Source organism: Pararge aegeria, chromosome 3 (genome assembly GCF_905163445.1).
Source record: "Pararge aegeria chromosome 3, ilParAegt1.1, whole genome shotgun sequence".
NCBI classification, from domain to species: domain Eukaryota; kingdom Metazoa; phylum Arthropoda; class Insecta; order Lepidoptera; family Nymphalidae; genus Pararge; species Pararge aegeria.
Window position 1 is genome coordinate 19,723,407 of NC_053182.1, and position 23,723 is coordinate 19,747,129.

Consider the following 23,723-nt stretch of genomic DNA (forward strand, 5'->3'; position numbering starts at 1 on the left):
GATAGATCAGTCAGTCAGTCAGTCACCTTTGCCTTTTATCCCTATCCCTACTTCCCTACTAATAGTATAAATGTCAATGTAAGTTTGTTTGTTACGCTTTCACGCAAAAACTACTTAACCGATCCTTTTGAAACTTTGTACACATATTCTTGGAAGTGTTAGAAGTAATATAGGATACTTTTTATCCCGAAATTAAGCTCAGTTCCTTGGTTGATAGTGTTTGACGATTTCACACCGTAACTCCGACCAATTATAACCGATTTAAATAATTATTTTTGTACTATAGAGGTTATAATATGTGTTTAATTTTGCCCTAACTGTGTAGATCTGATGAATGTGGTTGGAGATAGAGGACAGAACTCCTCAGCGGACAGCAGCAAACCCCTCATTTAAGGCTTAGCAATACTGAATACTTTAAATTTTTTTAGAACCACAACTAAATTGAATGCCACATCAAAAAACAAAATAAAACGCAGACGAGGTCGCGGGCATTAGCTAGTATATATATAGATTCGAGAGCAAAATATCCGAAGAGGAGGTTAGAGTAAATGATAATATAATAATAATGATAATAATAATAATAATGAACAAGAATCTGGAAACAAGCCAAAGTGTATGTGGTACCTATCGTTATCTCTACTACAGGGGTTATTCCCAATAACCTTCTACATAGTTTAAAAATATTAGGTCTAGAAGAATCTCTCTACATCGGTTTGCAAAAAGCTGCCATTTTAAATACATAGTAGAATAGTAAGAACGTTTTTGCAGGTTGACGAAAGCATAGGTTTAACATAAAAATACAATATAAAAACACACCACACGCTGCATTTACTTGGTTAAGGCCCGTAAATGCAGTTACAACCAGCCAAGAGCTGAGAAATACAAACACTTCCAAAATAATAATGATAATGATACATTACGATGCTGTTAAGCTTTTCGTGACAGAGCTCGTCCGAGGAAGTGTCACCGCTATTCCTGCCGCTGAGCAGCATAGCTGAATTCTGGGCTGAAGGGCGTGGCTGCCGGTGTAATTACCGGCACAAGAGGCTTAGCACCTACGCCTCAGAGTGTAGACAAACAGATAACGAAGGATAACGTAGAGTTGTACACCAAATTATCGGCAAATTGACGGCCGACTGGCGCAGTGGGCAGCGACCCTGCTTTCTGAGTCCAAGGTCGTGGGTTCGATTCCCACAACTGGAAAATGTTTGTGTGATGAGCATTAAGTGTTTTTCAGTGTCTGGGTGTTTATATGTATTTTCTAAGTATTTATGTATATATAATTCATAAAAATATTCATCAGTCATCTTAGTACCCATAACACAAGCTACGCTTACTTTGGGGCTAGGTGGCGATGTGTGTATTGTCGAAGTATATTTATTTATTTATTTATTTATTTATTTATTTATTTATTTATCGGTTGCCATCATAACACACAATAGTGTCTCAGCCAAGACACAGCCAAGAATATGTAATTTACACAAAATAACTACTTATTATGAGTTACTAGCGTACCCAGCCCGCTTCGCCGGGCTAGATTTTGTTTTATTTTATTTAAACAATAAACTTATATCATTAAATTTTTAATTTAAGTCTCATAATATATTAAATCATTTATTTCTCTGCGTATTGAGTCTCTTCTATTCTCTTCTCGCGCGCCGTGAAGATCATTATCTACACCCATGTACACCCAACAATAGAATATCATCATAGTAAATAAAAGCTGTATTTGACAGTTCAAAAATAGGAGTACTCCGATCGTCACCAAACTTTTACAGGATTACTCGCCAGGTCAATCCGAAGATTCCCTGAAAGTTTCATTGAAATCGGTCCAGCCGTTTCGGAGAACATACCCACACACTTTCTCTTTTATATATATAGATTAATACCAATATTTGCCTTCCCAGGATATATACTAGAATACGAATAGTGGTAGAAGTAAATAGAGTAAACAATGTTATTAAAAATGTTCTTTATTTAGCTATAAAAAAGCCTGCATAGTATTGTAATACATATTTATATATTGATTTATTAATAAATTTATTTTATTTTGTTTCAGGTAAAGTTTTGCACTTTAATTGTGTGTGTAACGGTAAATGAAATAGTATGCAATACGACCTATCCACGCATTTAGTTTTAATTTAACTTTATACTACAGTACACGAGGCTTTAAACCTATGCCTCACTTTGACGGCCGATTGGCGCAGTTTGCAGCGACCCTGCTTTCTGAGTCCAAGCCCATGGGTTCGATTCCCACAATTGGAAAATGTTGTGTGATGAGCATGAATGTTTTTCAGTGTCTGGGTGTTTATATTATGTATATTCTAAGTATTTATTTAAATATTTATGTATATTATTCATAAAAATATTCATCAGTTATCTTAGTACCCATAACACAAGCTTTGCTTACTTTGGGGCTAGGTGTAAGGTGGCGATGTGTGTATTGTCGTAGTATATATAATTTTTTTTTTTACGACGTGCCAACTTCTTATAATTCGATGGAGCCGGCTGCACGCACGAAAAAACAAGACGTATGCGGCGCTACCTCGCTCTGAGGCGTTCCATTCAAGGCTTGAAGTGCAAGCGAGAGCGCGGAACGAGCGACAAAGAGGCACAGTCGGCCTACGCGCTCGACATCTCTCTCTCCTACTTGAGTGAGCGATGCGTCTATTTATTCAAATAGGCACATAGATGGCACTTTTGATGCGTACATGCGTAAATATTGGATATAAGCAGGCGTTACTTTGCGGAAATCCATGATATATTATGAAAATTAAGCTTAATTTTAATTGAAGTGAGTTGATGGCGATAACTAAATTCGTCAACTTAAAACTAAAGCTACGAGGGTTCCAAACGCGCCCTGGTCCAAGAAGAATCCCACAACAAACACATAAAAAGTAACAGATCGCACTCTCTGACCTTTCAATTGAATCTATGCCAAAAATCAAGTAAGTCGATCTTTTGCTTAGTTAGGGCGTGAACAAAGAACACACTTTCGCATTCACAATATTAAGTAAAGATTCCAGATACAGAGTCCACTAATGTGCGTCTAATTACACATCTCATTAGATAATCCAAAGTCCGGTTCGAGGGACCTAAAACCCAGCGTCTGACGTCGACCGTGCTATTTGAAATTAATTAACTAAATATGTATAGATAAAACGTGTTACCGATAACGTAAGCATTCATCATCAACCTTTTATGGCCCACTTCAAGGCACGGGTTATTGTTATTGAATTGTATTTTTACCACTATATACTTGAGAACCCATAGCAGATCAAGGGCTCTTTTAAAGAATTTGCTACGGGCCCCGCGCTTGTTTAATCAGGCACTGGCCAAAATAAGCATGGCACTTCCCCGGACGAGCGTACAAAAAGCTGTACTATAACTGAAAACCGAATTGATTTTTATGAAAATTAAGCTTAATTTTTCTATACTCGGCGAAAAGCAGGAGTATCTGTATGGCGTAATTTACAATTACTTCAATCCTTTTACTCCACGCCAAACAGATCTTCGACGATGTACCCTCTACGCACGTTTCGCTCCGAAACCGGAGCATCCAGATGTTGACTCTACAATGAATAATTGTTAAGTCAAAATTCTTAAGAATTATAAATATTGAAGAGATTACGGACTATAGCAAATTAAAGCTTAATTTTCGGAATATGATGTTGTTTTTACAATGAATAATTGTTAAGTAACATTTCATTGTTAAGTATCTAAGGATGCTCCGGTTTCGAATTAAGATTAATTAATTTAATTTGATTAATTTATTTTCATGATATATCATATAAGCAGGCGTTAATTCCATGGAATTCCGCAAAGTTTTCTTTTGCAAATTCCGCAACGCCTTGTTTCTATCCAAATTAATTTTTGAGCACGAGGATTGCATGAGCGAAAAAAGCTAGCTTAGTTAATAGTGTAAGTACAGAGTTAAGAACATACAGAATCCGTGTAAACGACTAATATTGTAGCATCAAAAACCACTCCACTTTAGTAATGTTTCTAGAACGGCGTTTAGTCAGTTTACTGATTTAGCAGTTGACGATAACGTTAACCTCTAATGATCACCATAAAATGAGGAAAATGGGAAACGTTTTTGAGCAACATTCCGCGGGTGTGAAGTACGTCGTGATCGAATCGTTATCTCTGTTTTTGGACACAATGCACTGCATGCGATAATGGCTAAATGCGGATTCTGTATGTTCTTAATTCTGTGAGTGTATCATTGACTTCCACTTATCGACCTAAGCAAGGGTAGTAAGCTGGGTGAAGATCATAGTGCATCACGGACTTCCGCTTTTGGACGGCTTCCAATTTTTAAAAGTATGTTTTCACAAAAAGTAGGCATCATTATTATAACCGGAAGTTGGGTTTTGTTTTTTCTTAGCCAAATACTATTATTATATGTTCACTTCTGTATTCTATTTTTTTTTAATCCACGTGTATAAAACACGTTTTACGTTAATATAAATTAGTGGTAGATAAAAATATTTAACATAGATATATGTATATAAAGATGTGGTGCTCCGTATCGATTTGACTAAAACGTTCGCCGCAGACTATTCTCAGACCAAACCAAAGTCGATGTACGTGCTTCGCTTGCCATTGTGGTGATTCTTAAGTTCATCATTTAAGTTTATAGATTTACCAATAAAAAAAAAATTGTTGTTCGCTAACAACAGCTTTTTCTGATTTCTTTTTGCGCCATCTTTTAAGTCTCTGAGGTACTTGTATTGTTACTTGTGGATATAATTCATCAAAATTCTGTTAGATGGCGTTGTTACACCCCAATACGTTGAAAGGGTTTTAATTGAAAAATTTGCTTTTTATGTTTATCTATGTCGAAAAACTCAGTCGTTTATCTAAGTGCTTGGCTTTAGTTGTTCCACTCGATTTCTAAGGCTGGACCGTTGACGTAAGTCCGACGTAACACATACTGAATCAGTAATGAATACTTTTCGCTACCTCGGGAACCAACAACAGTAATTTAATGGTATAGGTTTTGAGATCGATCAATCTTTTACCACTAGTTACGTATGAATTAACGTTGGATTTAAATAGTTAAGACAATATACTGTCCCCGATGAGCAACACAACTTTAGTGCGAATAAAACAATAACGCTTATAAAAGCTGTACTTAAATCTAACTTAAATGCCTCTGAGCCAATTTAGATGCGAGTGCGACATCTGCACCTGCTGTTCGCCGGGTCCCCTATATATGTCAATGTTTTTAAATGATAATAATTTTATTCAATTTTTTTGTTTGCATTGCACAATGAGTTAATAAACTGTCCATCATTAAATTAAGGATCAGATAAGCATAGTTTTGTGTTTAAAAAAACCCCGGTCGCGTTTTGAGGGTTCCGTACCCAAAAGGCGCAATGGAGTCTAGTCTACGAGTAAGTCGCATTTGTACGATGTAGGTATTGTAGGCGTTGATTAAATATGTTACTATTGTAATCTAGGACATGTTTTTTTTTTTGGAAACAGAAACACCTGCAACTCATATTTCAAGGAAAAAGACAACAACGCGATTTAAATAACCTATTCGTTTTTCAATTTAATTTTGAAATATTTGAAATTCAAATGAATGTTACATAATAAATTTAAAATTATTTAAGGATAGCAGTTGACTTTTAAATAAGCAAGTTTATATAAAGAAGCAGGTCTCACGGCACGAGGCGAGTGATGTCACAGAAGTAGGATTTTAAAAAACCGCTAATCAGTACTTATGTGTTGATGTGATGATAGATACAGTGATATTGTAGGTTTAAGCTTCCCACCAGACAAAAACATTAAAACAACGCAGCCCCTTTGTTTTTCAAATTCATCGCATTTAATTTGAAAAACAAAGTTGCTGGTTATGTGAAAAATTTGAAATTTAAATCGTTGAAAGTAGGTATTTGAATTTTAAAAATAAACGAGTGTTCGGCAAAAAGTGGGTCTAACGGAACTTATCTTAAGCTGAACACGAGGCATACAGCATGCACTCCATATAAGCTAATTAACAATGCCTACTCTAAGTGATCCATATTTAGTAATATAAAAGTAAAAGTGTACTTTGTTTGTTTGTTACTCATAGTCGGCTCAACCAACCTTTATCGAATTTGGCACAGAGAAAGCTTGGACGATGGAGACGGACCTAGGATACTTTTTATTCGGAAAAAGCCCCCAGGGACTGGACACGCGCTACTTAAATCGACAAACATTGTAACTTAATGTGTATGGTTTAAAGCGAGAACCAATTTTAAAAACAACAAAAAAATTTACTGCCTCAGCATACTTTTTATTCCGGAGGACTTTTCCTGCGGGATTAAGAAAAAACTACGTTACCCATGTACCTACGGGCTACGGCTTAGCAGTGAAACTGGCTATTCACAAACTTTTGCATCATAATGATAACTCCTGGATGTAAACATAGGAGGCTTTTAAGCATCTGCGGCAGTAAAAAAGTCTAGGGATTAGAAATCCCAGCACGCACCTCTATCATTTCTTAGTAATGTGTGTTTTAAGCAATTAAAATATCACTTGCTTCAACGGTGGAGGAAAACATCGTGAGGGAACCTACCTGGGAGCTCTCCAAAATGATCTCAAAGGTGTGTGGAAACCACCAGTCCGCACTGGGCCAGCGGGGTGGACTACGGCCTTAACCTCTTCTCATTGTGGGAGGAGACCCGAGCCCTGTAGTGTCCCGGTAATGGGTAGATATGATGAACCTGTTCAAATTCAAATTCAAAAATTCAAATTCATTTATTTCAAGTAGGCCTACTTTATAAGCACTTTTGAAACGTCAAGTATGCATGTTTGTGTGACTCTACCACCGGTTCGGAAAGCAGATACTACCGAGAAGAGCCGGAAAGAAACTCAGTAGTTGCTCTTTTCCAACATCAACATTTACAATCATTTTGCTATCTTGCGGGAGATGAGAGCGAGGCTGGCTGCTTCCATTCTACCTTGTCATTGAGGAATTCATCAAATGTATAGTAGCCTCGCTGTACTATATGCGTTTTTACACATTTTTTAAATGTATGCATTGGTAGGTCAAGAAGTTCCTTAGGAATCATGTTGTAAAAGCGTATACTCAACCCCACAAAGGAGTTCTGCACCTTTCGCAGACGATATGCAGATATCACTAATTTATGACCGTTTCTGGTAAGTCGATTGTTAATTTCAGCTTTTGATTTATAAAGAGTAATATTTTGCCTCACAAAGACTATATTTTTATAAATGTATTGCGAAACTACTGTAAGAATACCTATTTGTTTAAATTTTTCACGAAGCGATTCGCGTGATCCAAGTTTATATATTGATCGTACGGCTCTTTTCTGTAGTATAAATATACTTTCAATATCTGCAGCTTTTCCCCACAGCAAGATCCCATAGGACATAATACTGTGAAAGTATGCGAAATAAACAAGCCTAGCTGTTTCAACATCGGTAAGCTGTCTAATTTTCCTGATTGCATATGCAGCTGAGCTGAGTTTACTCGCTAGGCTTTCTATATGGGTACCCCACTGTAGCTTACAATCTAAGGTCACTCCTAGAAAAACAGTGGAGTTTTCTATTTTAAGTGTTTCTCCATTTTTTATGATGATTTTATCAATTTTTTTTACGTTAGGCAAAACAAATTCCAAAATCCATATCTCGCATTCTGAAATCTAAGTTTCCAACTGAGTTCATTTCAACTCCGTAGGCAGATATCGCTGATAGCTCTACTACTTCTTTCGCACAGGTTATTTGGTGGAAACTTTTCACAATAATAATAATAAATAATACTACGACAATACACGCATCGCCTATATCCCTAAAGTAAGCGTAGCTTGTGTTATGGGTACTGAGATGACTGATGAATAATACACATAAAAATAATATAAACACCCAGACGGTGAAAATCATTCATGTTCATCACACAAACATCTTTCAATCTTCCACTTGTGGGAATCGTACCCACGGCCTTGTACTCAGAAAACAGGGTCGGTGCTAAATTCGGTGCGGGCTAAATTCGGTGTATGATATACATAATTGACCCGCAGATCGTTCAGTTCACCTCTAACGCATCCATTATATTGAATGACTTCCAACTATTCAACGATCGCTGTATCTTCATTCTTTATACTACAATTTGTTGCAGGTATGTAGGTATTGTGAGTTATAAACGATTAATTATCTACCTACAATGTAATGGTGGTTTATTTCTAGAAAATATATGTTGTCTTGTGTTTTAGAGAACCTTCCGTACCTCTATTTTGCGGACATAAAACCGCTTTCTTAGCTAATGGTTATTATGCACTAGAAATTCGAATTCGAATTCAAAATTAAAAAAATCTTTATTCATATAGGCCTATGACAGGCACTTATGTTCATCAATATGTTTACAAAATTTTAATTTGGAATGGTGATAACTTCTTTCGCCAACTTAAACCTATAACTACGAGGGTTTCAAACGCGCCCTGGTCCAAGAAGAGTCTACAACATAATTAGCCAGGTATTTTTTTTGTTATCACTATTTCACAGTAAATTAATATTAGACTATGGAGTTAAAGCGATTCACCCCCAAGCTTTATTATCGTTTAAGTAGTCATAACATTATAATAGTAGAACATTATCCAAACCACCAAACACCTAAGTTTACGTAAGTTACGTAAGAAAGTTTAGTAAACAATTAAATGGTTGTTTCTAATCTCTTTAGAATGAACACTGACCTACCAAATCGCATTTACATTGTGTCAGTAGAAGAAACTTACCTTCTAAATTTCAACTTTGCTGGCACAATCAATCCTAAGATGCTGCGATTAGTCGGCCATTAAGTGCGTCGTGTCACGCATTACATAGATAAAAATATGAAGTGTACGCCACTGCTATCGCTCGAGCAATCTATCATTAAATTAGTTTTAATTTCGACAAATTATAACCGATTTAAATAATTATTTTTGTACTATAGAGGTTATAATATGTGTTTAATTTTGCCCAAACTTTGTGAAGATCTGATGAATGTGGTTGAAGATATAGAGGACAGAACTCCTCAGTGGACAGCAGCAAACCCCCTCATTTGAGGCTTAACGATACTGAATACTTTAAATTTTTTTTAGAACACAACTAAATTTAATGTTACATCAAAAACAAAATCAAACGCAGACGAAGTCGCGGGCATTAATTTATAGTAGCAATGTGTCAGCCATAACTGAAAGGTATGTCATAAATTACAGTCCAGAACTCAGAACAACATTATTATCGTCAATAACCCATTAACGGCCCACTATACGGCACGGTTGTCCTCTCAGAATAAAAGGGGGGTAAGGCCAGCACTGATCAAGGGCGGATTAGTAGATTTTACAAGCCCTTGAAAACATTACAGAGAAACCTTAGGTATCTATTTATACTTACTATTTATTTAGACTCCACATCAAGTTCAGAAAATCAAAAAAGGAACAGACACTTCAAGTAGGTAAATAGTGTGATACAAAAGGTTTCCTTATCGCTAAGTAGCGATCTCTGCAAGGCAACCTAAGGATTAGGAGAAATATAAAGAAAACGAAAAGGTGGGCTACAACAGTGTTAAAAATATGCTGGTTTCCTCACAATATTTCCTCACACCGTTAAGGCAAGTGTTATTCAATTCCTTTAATTAAAAGAATACATAAACAAGTAATACACGAAACGTAACTCTCTCTCTCTTTCTATCTTCACTAACTTTTAACTCCCTCACAACTTCCGTTCGTCTTGCCCGTTCACACTTTTCGTTACGCTTTCGTCACGCATTCACCAGCTTGCTTGCGTGGCGTGCACAGAGTATGAATAAAGAAGGAAGATGCCATAAAATGGAACACTCTTCGCATTTATGAGTTATACAAAAATTTAAGGGTAGGCAGAGCTTTTGTGCATGTATGAAGTGTGCGTCACTGCGTGTCGGGAATCAAAATCGGTCCCCCGAGAGGGAAACCGAAGCCTTGCCCACTAGGCTATCAACGCTCGCAACATTATTATACTTTTTGATAACTGAAATTGTAGCAAGCGAGTCACGCTCGGCTTGTCTCAGTTGACATGGGTCGGCCTTGAGTTGACAAGTTGCCGGATTATTATAATCGAGGAGGTACGAATACCTAACAGCTGGCATTGCCTAGCCTGAATACGTCTACGTCGCAATTGAGAATGCCATTGACCTATCAATTGAGGTTTGGATTATTGTGTGCTTCTCAGACTGATCCGATAGGTAACGGGTGTGGAAAGGTGTGTTACCTATCGGGTCAGTCTGAGAGGCACACAATAATCCAAACCTCAATTCAGCGGCGTAACGTGACTTAGAGGGGGCCCTGTAATGAAAGTAGTTTGGGGGGCCAGATTAAGGGTAAAAAATTCTCACAAAAGACTGAAATGTTGACGGCCAACTAGCGCAGTGGGCAGCGACCCTGCTTTCAGAGTCCAAGGCCGTGGGTTCCATTCCCACAACTAGAAAATGTTTGTGTGATGAACATGAATATTTTTCAGTGCCTGGGTGTTTATCTGTGTATTACAAGTATTTATGTATATTATTCCTAAAAATATTCAGTCATCTTAGTACCCATAACACAAGCTGCGCTTACTTTGGGGCTAGATGGCGATGTATGTATTGTCTAAGTATATATATTTTATATTTAAAATATCTGCTTTTATAGATATTAGAGACAAGTCTGATAGCCATTCCTGCCCAGTCGAGGTCCTTAGGCAATTATTTATCAGTTGAAAAAGATTGCTTTTTTGACTTTTGTCAATTCTGAAGCGAAAACTCCATTAGCAAGAATGACAGTTTTGTATATGTTATTCTTTCGGAAAGCACGAGATTAAGTGACATTGGATAAAATTTTATTTGTTCTTGCTTAAACACGGCGGTAGCTACGCTCCTGGATATCAGACTTATTATTCGTGGTAATGGAATACTTAATTAAAAGCCCTTAACGGTTTGCTGCGGTGATCGCAGTAGATTGTGGTGCTAGCACAGCGGACGCGAAACAACGTCGATTCAAATTATGTCGTCCATTCAAACTTGACCTGACAGGAACGCATTATTTAAGTTTGCAAGCGATCAAAACTTTCACTTAAAAAATATAGAATAGCATACATATATTACAGATTATTATATATTATGACAGATTTATTCGGTTTTTAGCAGACTTCCATGTATGGTATGGCGTTTAGAACTCCTGTTTCTGTAATATTTTACTGAATGTATTTCAAACTGAAAAGTAAGTTAACCTTGAGAAAAAAAAACCAAACTTACTTATCTATTTAACTTAATATTTTTAAGTTAGCCGATCGTAGCATCCGTCCATTTTTCAACTGTCTGTCCAACTGTAAAATGTTTTTGTTATGTATTTAGTTGTCTGGGTGTTTATCTGTATTTAATAAGTATTTATGAATCAGGCATCTTAGTATCCATAACACAAGCTACGCTTACTTTGGGGCTAGACGGCGATGTGCGTATAGTCGTAGAATAAAAAATCTCTAGGTAAGACTTGTAATACTAGCTGAGCGGTGTACAGACGTCTGAGTAATCGAACCGCATTGTGGTAATTGAGATGAACGGCAGGAAAGCCGTGCCCACTGCGAGCGTTTCTAGGAAATCCTTACTAGGCCACTGACACATTTTACTGCAGCGCGATATGGTACGCGAACGCGAACGAGCGTCTAGCCGCTATGACGCAAAAGAAGGTGATGGCCACAGAATTAAGCACATACGGTCTGTCTTCATCTATGTAAAATCTCGCACTCAGCACACGGATCCAACATGCAGCCATTATTAATTGTAAAAAGGAGGATACAAACAGTCGACTCACAAGAAATGATCATAAATTTAGTGTCATCTGCATATCGTCTCCGAAAGGTACAGAAGTAATTTGTGGGATACGCTTTGTTACTTACTGTTGAGTTTCTTGCCGGCTTCTTCTCGGTAAAGTCTGCCTTCCGAACCAGTGGTAAAGTACAGCACTACAAACAGATAGACTTGAAGTTTCAAAAGTGCTTATATTAGGCCATGAAATAAATGAATTTTGAATTTTGAATTAAAATTAGAATTTATTGCATGGTGGACACAATTGTCCAAAACAGTGAACCCACACTAGGCCTGAATCTTCCTTGTAGGATAAGTTAGGTAAGAGAGGTAGTAAATGTTTTGCAAAGGCCATGGAAATACTCAAAAGAATGCATGGTTCCTTTGGCATATATTATCGGAAGTGCAATTCGGTTAATCCTTCGGTCTCGATTGCTTGCGTATTTTGCTTTCTCTACGAACATTTGCTTATGTTATGTGTTACATATTAGTTTGCTGCGACATTGGCTATACCATATAAAAAGATATTAGCTACACTTATTAAGTATAATATCTGCAGAGAGGAGAAAAAGATTACAGCAACATTCTTCCGTAAAGTTAAAAACAAAATTATTTGCTCATTAACTTAATAAAAACGTAAGTAATGGTCGGAGTTTGTTACATTTCTAAATAGTGGCTTAATAAGTTCAGACATATGAAACTATGATAATCTTATAAAACCGCTCCATTTCCTGAACACCAAAACAAAATAATAAAGTATGCTAAGTCGTTAATTTTGTATGCTTATTTTATTATAATTATTTACCTTTCTCTTTTCGCATATTTTTAAGGTACGTTGACCGAATCGACCAAACAGAAGATTATGTATTTGGAATGTTAATAAACGGTATTTTCCAACGTACTTTTAATTATTTATTAAAAATTCCAAAAAAAGTCACTAGTTCGGGTAGCTTTCTTACTTGCCTTGTGTGTTAATTCTTATGCATTATGTACCAGTTTTCGTAGATTGGACATAGATCCTATTAAAATTTGAGTTTACTTTGTTGTTATTTTAACTAGCTCTAAGAATAGGTTTCATTGTGATCAAATCTCATTTGACAGGCGTCTGCCTCGTAGGTCTGGGGTGAAAAGTGTTAAGATATTCGGTTTTTTTTTTCTGGGTCATCTTTGTCCGTTAATCGTTACTATAATTAAATATGTGTAGCTTGTATTTAATTGAATATTAAGAAAGCCTCCAAGAGGCTCTAACTTTTCGGAATTTAAGAAAAAAAAAACATTATTTGCTTTAACGGTGAATGAAAAAGTCGTAAGGGAAACTGCATGCCTGAGATTACTCCATAATGGCGTGTGAAGTATACCAACCCGCACTCGGCCAGCGCGGTGGACGTTGGACAGTGGCCTACACCCTTCTCATTCTGAGAGAAGACCCGTGCTATAGTAGTAGTGGGCCGGTAAGCAGTTGATATTGATGATACCCTTAAAAAAATATCTATTAATATTGAACTGTAATTTGGTACAGTAGGCACTGTACAGAATCCTAATCCTTACAATTATTATAAACCAGCTGTTGCCCGCGGCTTCGTACGCGGTTTTACGGTTTTTCATAATCCCGCGGGAACCGTACATTTTCCCGGGATAAAAAGTAGCGTATGTGTATCCAGGGTATAAACTATCTCCATTACAAAATTCAATCAAACTGGTTTAGCAGTTTTTTTGTGAAAGAGTAACAAACATCAATCCATCCATTCGTCTACACAAACTTTCGCATTTGATGCGTGTTTGTTTTTTTTTCCTCACACCCTATATAAGCAAACAATCAACTTGACTTTAGTCATATATAACGTATAACCGAATTACGAAATACTGTTGACGGGTGCATAAGTATATTTTATAATGAATCACCCTGTAAAAAATATTAAATCGAAAGAAGCATATTTATTTTTCCATACAATGAAAATCAAAGCATTCTAAGTGTTTATTAGTAGCAACCCTATTGATGATAAAAGACCGACACGCCCATAGTTCCTACGCTACGCGATGGGTACGTACCTAATACGTGACATTATTCACTTGACTTTAATTTAGCATGTGATGTTAGGGCTGTATCCTATTATATTAGAAAAAAATACGGCAGTTGTTTACTCAAAAACTATTTGCGTTTCGGTTTCACAGATAAGTCTCTGAGACAGTACATAATGTACCTCTGAACCCTCTGAATTAATATTTGTGTTTTCATTCAAACGTTGTGTAAAGTTGAAAGGACGAAGAGCTACGTTTTATCCCAGGAAAAAAACTGTTCCAAAAAACCGTAATGAAAGCGGTGAAAAAACCGCGGGCAACAAATAAGAATAGGTTTGAAGCGGCAAAGTGAATGTAGAGCGGCAAGGTGCGGCCGCACCCTTATCCGGCCGCGGCGTCGTCACGGCCGCGCTGTACAAGGAATTATTTGCAATTAAATTCACGTAATAATGTTTACTTTATTCCCATTAATTCAGTTCGCGTCGTGACGTCGGCCGCAGCGTAGCCGGAGCGATACTTATTTATTTTATTTTTATTGACAAAGTGTTGTGCACTTTTTGGATTACATGTTTGAAAGTGAAGTGAAGTGAAGTGAATGTGTACGGAAACGTTTTTTGGTGCTTCTCTGCAAACTGGTTTGTTTTTCTTTTTTTATTAATTTTATTACAGTTGTAAAGGCGAAACGTGTTAGAGTTTGCTTGAGTGAAATTGCGTTTGTCCATCAGACTCACTTTGAGCTGTTTTAGGACTACAAAATTAGGTAAAAAAACAAAATACATTGAAGCGCTCGTCTATAAACATAACACAAGTAAGGCTTACTTTGGGGCTAGATAGCGGTATGAGTATTGTCTTACTATATTTATTAGATACGTTGTGCATTTCATGTGGATCAAAATTATCCTTTACAGCATCATTTAGTTGAATATATTAGATGATATCAGACATTTAAAATGGCGAGTAGCAGGCGCAAAATTTAAACTCCCGAAACACAAATTCATATAACATACATATATATACATACATTGCACGCTGGGTCGCCAGTTTGTAATATTAGAATAAATTTTCTAGTTTTTCCAACAATGAATTGCATATTGCATACTATATGTATGTAATTGAACATAGGCAAGTACTATGTATCACTAATAATAGAGAGCACGCCAATGCTCAATTGTATATATTATGTATTAGTATATGTATATGTACCTATATAGTGACGATCTTATGCTACGTAGGAAGTTATGTTTTATTCCTATATAAGGAATATAATAGTCCTATTTGTGTATCTGTTTGTTTCGGCAGTAAACCAAACTCAAAAACTAATGAAAGTTTAAAAAAAAAAACAACCTACACTTATCACCTACAACTCTTGGCGACTAAACACATGATCGATTAAAGTATCAATAGTGGCTCGACCAAAAACACAATTAGAGTATCAATAGTGGCTCGCCCAAATGACACGATTAAAGTACCAATAATAGTGGCTCGACCAAAAACACAATTAGAGTATCAATAGTGGCTCGCCCAAATGACACGATTAAAGTATCAATAATACTGGCTTGACAAAAAACACGAATTAAGTACCAATAATAGTGGCTCGATTAAAAACACAATTAGAGTATCAATAGTGGCTCGCCCAAATGACACGATTAAAGTATCAATAATAGTGGCTCGACCAAAAACACGAATTAAGTACCAATAATAGTGGCTCGACCAAAAACACGATTAAAGTATCAATAGTGGCTCGCCCAAATGACACGATTAAAGTATCAATAGTGGCTCGCCCAAATGACACGATTAAAGTATCAATAATACTTGCTTGACAAAAAACACGAATTAAGTACCAATAATAGTGGCTCGACCAAAAACACAATTAGAGTATCAATAGTGGCTCGCCCAAATGACACGATTAAAGTATCAATAATACTGGCTTGACCAAAAACACGATTAAAGTATCAATAGTGGCTCGACCAAAAACACGATTAAAGTATCAATAGTGGCTCGCCCAAATGACACGATTAAAGTATCAATAATACTTGCTTGACAAAAAACACGAATTAAGTACCAATAATAGTGGCTCGACCAAAAACACAATTAGAGTATCAATAGTGGCTCGCCCAAATGACACGATTAAAGTATCAATAATACTGGCTTGACAAAAAACACGAATTAAGTACCAATAATAGTGGCTCGACCAAAAACACAATTAGAGTATCAATAGTGGCTCGCCCAAATGACACGATTAAAGTATCAATAATACTGGCTTGACCAAAAACACGATTAAAGTATCAATAGTGGCTCGACCAAAAACACGATTAAAGTATCAATAGTGGCTCGCCCAAATGACACGATTAAAGTATCAATAATACTTGCTTGACAAAAAACACGAATTAAGTACCAATAATAGTGGCTCGACCAAAAACACAATTAGAGTATCAATAGTGGCTCGCCCAAATGACACGATTAAAGTATCAATAATACTGGCTTGACCAAAAACACGATTAAAGTATCAATAGTGGCTCGCCCAAATGACACGATTAAAGTATCAATAATACTTGCTTGACAAAAAACACGAATTAAGTACCAATAATAGTGTCTCGACCAAAAACACAATTAGAGTATCAATAGTGGCTCGCCCAAATGACACGATTAAAGTATCAATAATACTGGCTTGACCAAAAACACGAATTAAGTACCAATAATAGTGGCTCGACCAAAAACACAATTAGAGTATCAATAGTGGCTCGCCCAAATGACACGATTAAAGTATCAATAATACTGGCTCGACCAAAAACACGATTAAAGTATCAATAATACTGGCTTGACCAAAAACACGAATTAAGTACCAATAATAGTGGCTCGACCAAAAACACAATTAGAGTATCAATAGTGGCTCGCCCAAATGACACGATTAAAGTATCAATAATACTGGCTTGACCAAAAACACGATTAAAGTATCAATAGTGGCTCGACCAAAAACACGATTAAAGTATCAATAGTGGCTCGCCCAAATGACACGATTAAAGTATCAATAATACTTGCTTGACAAAAAACACGAATTAAGTACCAATAATAGTGGCTCGACCAAAAACACAATTAGAGTATCAATAGTGGCTCGCCCAAATGACACGATTAAAGTATCAATAATACTGGCTTGACAAAAAACACGAATTAAGTACCAATAATAGTGGCTCGACCAAAAACACAATTAGAGTATCAATAGTGGCTCGCCCAAATGACACGATTAAAGTATCAATAATACTGGCTTGACCAAAAACACGATTAAAGTATCAATAGTGGCTCGACCAAAAACACGATTAAAGTATCAATAGTGGCTCGCCCAAATGACACGATTAAAGTATCAATAATACTTGCTTGACAAAAAACACGAATTAAGTACCAATAATAGTGGCTCGACCAAAAACACAATTAGAGTATCAATAGTGGCTCGCCCAAATGACACGATTAAAGTATCAATAATACTGGCTTGACAAAAAACACGAATTAAGTACCAATAATAGTGGCTCGACCAAAAACACAATTAGAGTATCAATAGTGGCTCGCCCAAATGACACGATTAAAGTATCAATAATACTGGCTTGACAAAAAACACGAATTAAGTACCAATAATAGTGGCTCGACCAAAAACACAATTAGAGTATCAATAGTGGCTCGACCAAATGACACGATTAAAGTATCAATAATACTGGCTTGACCAAAAACACGATTAAAGTATCAATAGTGGCTCGACCAAAAACACGATTAAAGTATCAATAGTGGCTCGCCCAAATGACACGATTAAAGTATCAATAATACTGGCTTGACAAAAAACACGAATTAAGTACCAATAATAGTGGCTCGACCAAAAACACAATTAGAGTATCAATAGTGGCTCGCCCAAATGACACGATTAAAGTATCAATAATACTGGCTTGACAAAAAACACGAATTAAGTACCAATAATAGTGGCTCGACCAAAAACACAATTAGAGTATCAATAGTGGCTCGCCCAAATGACACGATTAAAGTATCAATAATACTGGCTTGACCAAAAACACGATTAAAGTATCAATAGTGGCTCGACCAAAAACACGATTAAAGTATCAATAGTGGCTCGCCCAAATGACACGATTAAAGTATCAATAATACTGGCTTGACAAAAAACACGAATTAAGTACCAATAATAGTGGCTCGACCAAAAACACAATTAGAGTATCAATAGTGGCTCGCTCAAATGACACGATTAAAGTATCAATAATACTGGCTTGACCAAAAACACGATTAAAGTATCAATAGTGGCTCGACCAAAAACACGATTAAAGTATCAATAGTGGCTCGCCCAAATGACACGATTAAAGTATCAATAATACTTGCTTGACAAAAAACACGAATTAAGTACCAATAATAGTGGCTCGACCAAAAACACAATTAGAGTATCAATAGTGGCTCGCCCAAATGACACGATTAAAGTATCAATAATACTGGCTTGACAAAAAACACGAATTAAGTACCAATAATAGTGGCTCGACCAAAAACACAATTAGAGTATCAATAGTGGCTCGCTCAAATGACACGATTAAAGTATCAATAATACTGGCTTGACCAAAAACACGATTAAAGTATCAATAGTGGCTCGACCAAAAACACGATTAAAGTATCAATAGTGGCTCGCCCAAATGACACGATTAAAGTATCAATAATACTTGCTTGACAAAAAACACGAATTAAGTACCAATAATAGTGGCTCGACCAAAAACACAATTAGAGTATCAATAGTGGCTCGCCCAAATGACACGATTAAAGTATCAATAATACTGGCTTGACCAAAAACACGATTAAAGTATCAATAGTGGCTCGACCAAAAACACGATTAAAGTATCAATAGTGGCTCGCCCAAATGACACGATTAAAGTATCAATAATACTTGCTTGACAAAAAACACGAATTAAGTACCAATAATAGTGGCTCGACCAAAAACACAATTAGAGTATCAATAGTGGCTCGCCCAAATGACACGATTAAAGTATCAATAATACTGGCTTGACAAAAAACACGATTAAAGTATCAATAGTGGCTCGACCAAAAACACGATTAGAGTATCAATAGTGGCTCGCCCAAATGACACGATTAAAGTATCAATAATACTTGCTTGACAAAAAACACGAATTAAGTACCAATAATAGTGGCTCGACCAAAAACACAATTAGAGTATCAATAGTGGCTCGCCCAAATGACACGATTAAAGTATCAATAATACTGGCTTGACAAAAAACACGAATTAAGTACCAATAATAGTGGCTCGACCAAAAACACAATTAGAGTATCAATAGTGGCTCGCCCAAATGACACGATTAAAGTATCAATAATACTGGCTTGACCAAAAACACGATTAAAGTATCAATAGTGGCTCGACCAAAAACACGATTAAAGTATCAATAGTGGCTCGCCCAAATGACACGATTAAAGTATCAATAATACTTGCTTGACAAAAAACACGAATTAAGTACCAATAATAGTGGCTCGACCAAAAACACAATTAGAGTATCAATAGTGGCTCGCCCAAATGACACGATTAAAGTATCAATAATACTGGCTTGACCAAAAACACGATTAAAGTATCAATAGTGGCTCGCCCAAATGACACGATTAAAGTATCAATAATACTTGCTTGACAAAAAACACGAATTAAGTACCAATAATAGTGTCTCGACCAAAAACACAATTAGAGTATCAATAGTGGCTCGCCCAAATGACACGATTAAAGTATCAATAATACTGGCTTGACCAAAAACACGAATTAAGTACCAATAATAGTGGCTCGACCAAAAACACAATTAGAGTATCAATAGTGGCTCGCCCAAATGACACGATTAAAGTATCAATAATACTGGCTCGACCAAAAACACGATTAAAGTATCAATAATACTGGCTTGACCAAAAACACGAATTAAGTACCAATAATAGTGGCTCGACCAAAAACACAATTAGAGTATCAATAGTGGCTCGCCCAAATGACACGATTAAAGTATCAATAATACTGGCTTGACCAAAAACACGATTAAAGTATCAATAGTGGCTCGACCAAAAACACGATTAAAGTATCAATAGTGGCTCGCCCAAATGACACGATTAAAGTATCAATAATACTTGCTTGACAAAAAACACGAATTAAGTACCAATAATAGTGGCTCGACCAAAAACACAATTAGAGTATCAATAGTGGCTCGCCCAAATGACACGATTAAAGTATCAATAATACTGGCTTGACAAAAAACACGAATTAAGTACCAATAATAGTGGCTCGACCAAAAACACAATTAGAGTATCAATAGTGGCTCGCCCAAATGACACGATTAAAGTATCAATAATACTGGCTTGACCAAAAACACGATTAAAGTATCAATAGTGGCTCGACCAAAAACACGATTAAAGTATCAATAGTGGCTCGCCCAAATGACACGATTAAAGTATCAATAATACTTGCTTGACAAAAAACACGAATTAAGTACCAATAATAGTGGCTCGACCAAAAACACAATTAGAGTATCAATAGTGGCTCGCCCAAATGACACGATTAAAGTATCAATAATACTGGCTTGACAAAAAACACGAATTAAGTACCAATAATAGTGGCTCGACCAAAAACACAATTAGAGTATCAATAGTGGCTCGCCCAAATGACACGATTAAAGTATCAATAATACTGGCTTGACAAAAAACACGAATTAAGTACCAATAATAGTGGCTCGACCAAAAACACAATTAGAGTATCAATAGTGGCTCGCCCAAATGACACGATTAAAGTATCAATAATACTGGCTTGACCAAAAACACGATTAAAGTATCAATAGTGGCTCGACCAAAAACACGATTAAAGTATCAATAGTGGCTCGCCCAAATGACACGATTAAAGTATCAATAATACTGGCTTGACAAAAAACACGAATTAAGTACCAATAATAGTGGCTCGACCAAAAACACAATTAGAGTATCAATAGTGGCTCGCCCAAATGACACGATTAAAGTATCAATAATACTGGCTTGACAAAAAACACGAATTAAGTACCAATAATAGTGGCTCGACCAAAAACACAATTAGAGTATCAATAGTGGCTCGCCCAAATGACACGATTAAAGTATCAATAATACTGGCTTGACCAAAAACACGATTAAAGTATCAATAGTGGCTCGACCAAAAACACGATTAAAGTATCAATAGTGGCTCGCCCAAATGACACGATTAAAGTATCAATAATACTGGCTTGACAAAAAACACGAATTAAGTACCAATAATAGTGGCTCGACCAAAAACACAATTAGAGTATCAATAGTGGCTCGCTCAAATGACACGATTAAAGTATCAATAATACTGGCTTGACCAAAAACACGATTAAAGTATCAATAGTGGCTCGACCAAAAACACGATTAAAGTATCAATAGTGGCTCGCCCAAATGACACGATTAAAGTATCAATAATACTTGCTTGACAAAAAACACGAATTAAGTACCAATAATAGTGGCTCGACCAAAAACACAATTAGAGTATCAATAGTGGCTCGCCCAAATGACACGATTAAAGTATCAATAATACTGGCTTGACAAAAAACACGAATTAAGTACCAATAATAGTGGCTCGACCAAAAACACAATTAGAGTATCAATAGTGGCTCGCTCAAATGACACGATTAAAGTATCAATAATACTGGCTTGACCAAAAACACGATTAAAGTATCAATAGTGGCTCGACCAAAAACACGATTAAAGTATCAATAGTGGCTCGCCCAAATGACACGATTAAAGTATCAATAATACTTGCTTGACAAAAAACACGAATTAAGTACCAATAATAGTGGCTCGACCAAAAACACAATTAGAGTATCAATAGTGGCTCGCCCAAATGACACGATTAAAGTATCAATAATACTGGCTTGACCAAAAACACGATTAAAGTATCAATAGTGGCTCGACCAAAAACACGATTAAAGTATCAATAGTGGCTCGCCCAAATGACACGATTAAAGTATCAATAATACTTGCTTGACAAAAAACACGAATTAAGTACCAATAATAGTGGCTCGACCAAAAACACAATTAGAGTATCAATAGTGGCTCGCCCAAATGACACGATTAAAGTATCAATAATACTGGCTTGACAAAAAACACGAATTAAGTACCAATAATAGTGGCTCGACCAAAAACACAATTAGAGTATCAATAGTGGCTCGCCCAAATGACACGATTAAAGTATCAATAATACTGGCTTGACAAAAAACACGAATTAAGTACCAATAATAGTGGCTCGACCAAAAACACAATTAGAGTATCAATAGTGGCTCGCTCAAATGACACGATTAAAGTATCAATAATACTGGCTTGACCAAAAACACGATTAAAGTATCAATAGTGGCTCGACCAAAAACACGATTAAAGTATCAATAGTGGCTCGCCCAAATGACACGATTAAAGTATCAATAATACTTGCTTGACAAAAAACACGATTAAAGTATCAATAGTGGCTCGACCAAAAACACAATTAGAGTATCAATAGTGGCTCGCCCAAATGACACGATTAAAGTATCAATAATACTGGCTTGACCAAAAACACGAATTAAGTACCAATAATAGTGGCTCGACCAAAAACACAATTAGAGTATCAATAGTGGCTCGCCCAAATGACACGATTAAAGTATCAATAATACTGGCTTGACCAAAAACACGAATTAAGTACCAATAATAGTGGCTCGACCAAAAACACAATTAGAGTATCAATAGTGGCTCGCCCAAATGACACGATTAAAGTATCAATAATACTGGCTTGACCAAAAACACGAATTAAGTACCAATAATAGTGGCTCGACCAAAAACACAATTAGAGTATCAATAGTGGCTCGCCCAAATGACACGATTAAAGTATCAATAATACTGGCTTGACCAAAAACACGAATTAAGTACCAATAATAGTGGCTCGACCAAAAACACAATTAGAGTATCAATAGTGGCTCGCCCAAATGACACGATTAAAGTATCAATAATACTGGCTTGACCAAAAACACGATTAAAGTATCAATAATAGTTTGTGCGCAGTGGTGAGCGCTGTGTTCTTTTAAGTGGGAGGACCTAGGTTCGATCCTTGACGTAGGCAATTAAGAGATTTGTAACTACTGAATTTCTGTAATCTGGTCTGGTTTAGCCGTGGCTAGTTACCACCCTACTGACAAAGGTGTGCCGCCAAGTGATATAGCGTATCAGTACGATGCTGTCTAGAAAGCACAGGGGTATGGGTTTGATATAACTGTCATACCTCTAACAGGTTGGCCCGATCTTAACTGCATCGTCAGTTACCATCAGGTGAGATTGCAGTCAAAGCCAATTCGTAACTTAAAATAAAAAAATATTCCCGTTTGAAATCCGTTTAGAAATCAGCGATCATAAGGCTATCTCAAAAGTATGTTTTTTTTTAATTAAACAGATTTGGTGTAGGTGTGCGTAATATAATACACCTAGATGACCTTGTCTGGTGAAGATTCCACAAAAATACGGCGACTATCGATCCAGACCTCGTTATACTTATAACTTTATTAAGTTCTGAAGTTGAAACTTGGAAGTAATACCATTGATATCGGATAAGGGCTACCGTACTATTATATTATAAGGCTTTCTCTAATAGAATGGGTTTTTTTTATTGAAGAGTTTTGATGTTGGTATGCGAAATATAATTCACCTTGATTCAAGAAAAATATTTCGACTATCAATACGGCGACTATCGATCCAGACCTCGTCATACATTAAATTAAAAATTTAACTATTTTAGTATTAATCGAATCGTCTAAGCAACATTATTTCGATTATTTATTCTACCACCTAAAAGGGGCGGTGTACGAATTATTTTACTTATTTTCAG

At 36.3% G+C, this 23,723-nt stretch overlaps 1 protein-coding gene across 3 annotated transcripts in view; it reads left to right on the top strand.

Annotated features, from left to right (window-relative positions):
• LOC120637170 overlaps positions 1–23,723 on the top strand; it is a 155,720-nt gene that overhangs the window by 30,356 nt on the left and 101,641 nt on the right. The window contains exon 1 of one of the 3 annotated variants that reach the window (XM_039908843.1): positions 14,408–14,460. The exons of the other annotated variants lie outside the window; for them this stretch is intronic. Coding sequence (XP_039764777.1) covers positions 14,421–14,460 — 40 coding nt within the window. The 5' untranslated portion in view covers positions 14,408–14,420. Of the gene's footprint in view, positions 1–14,407; positions 14,461–23,723 lie in introns of those variants that run through there. 3 annotated transcript variants of the gene reach the window in all.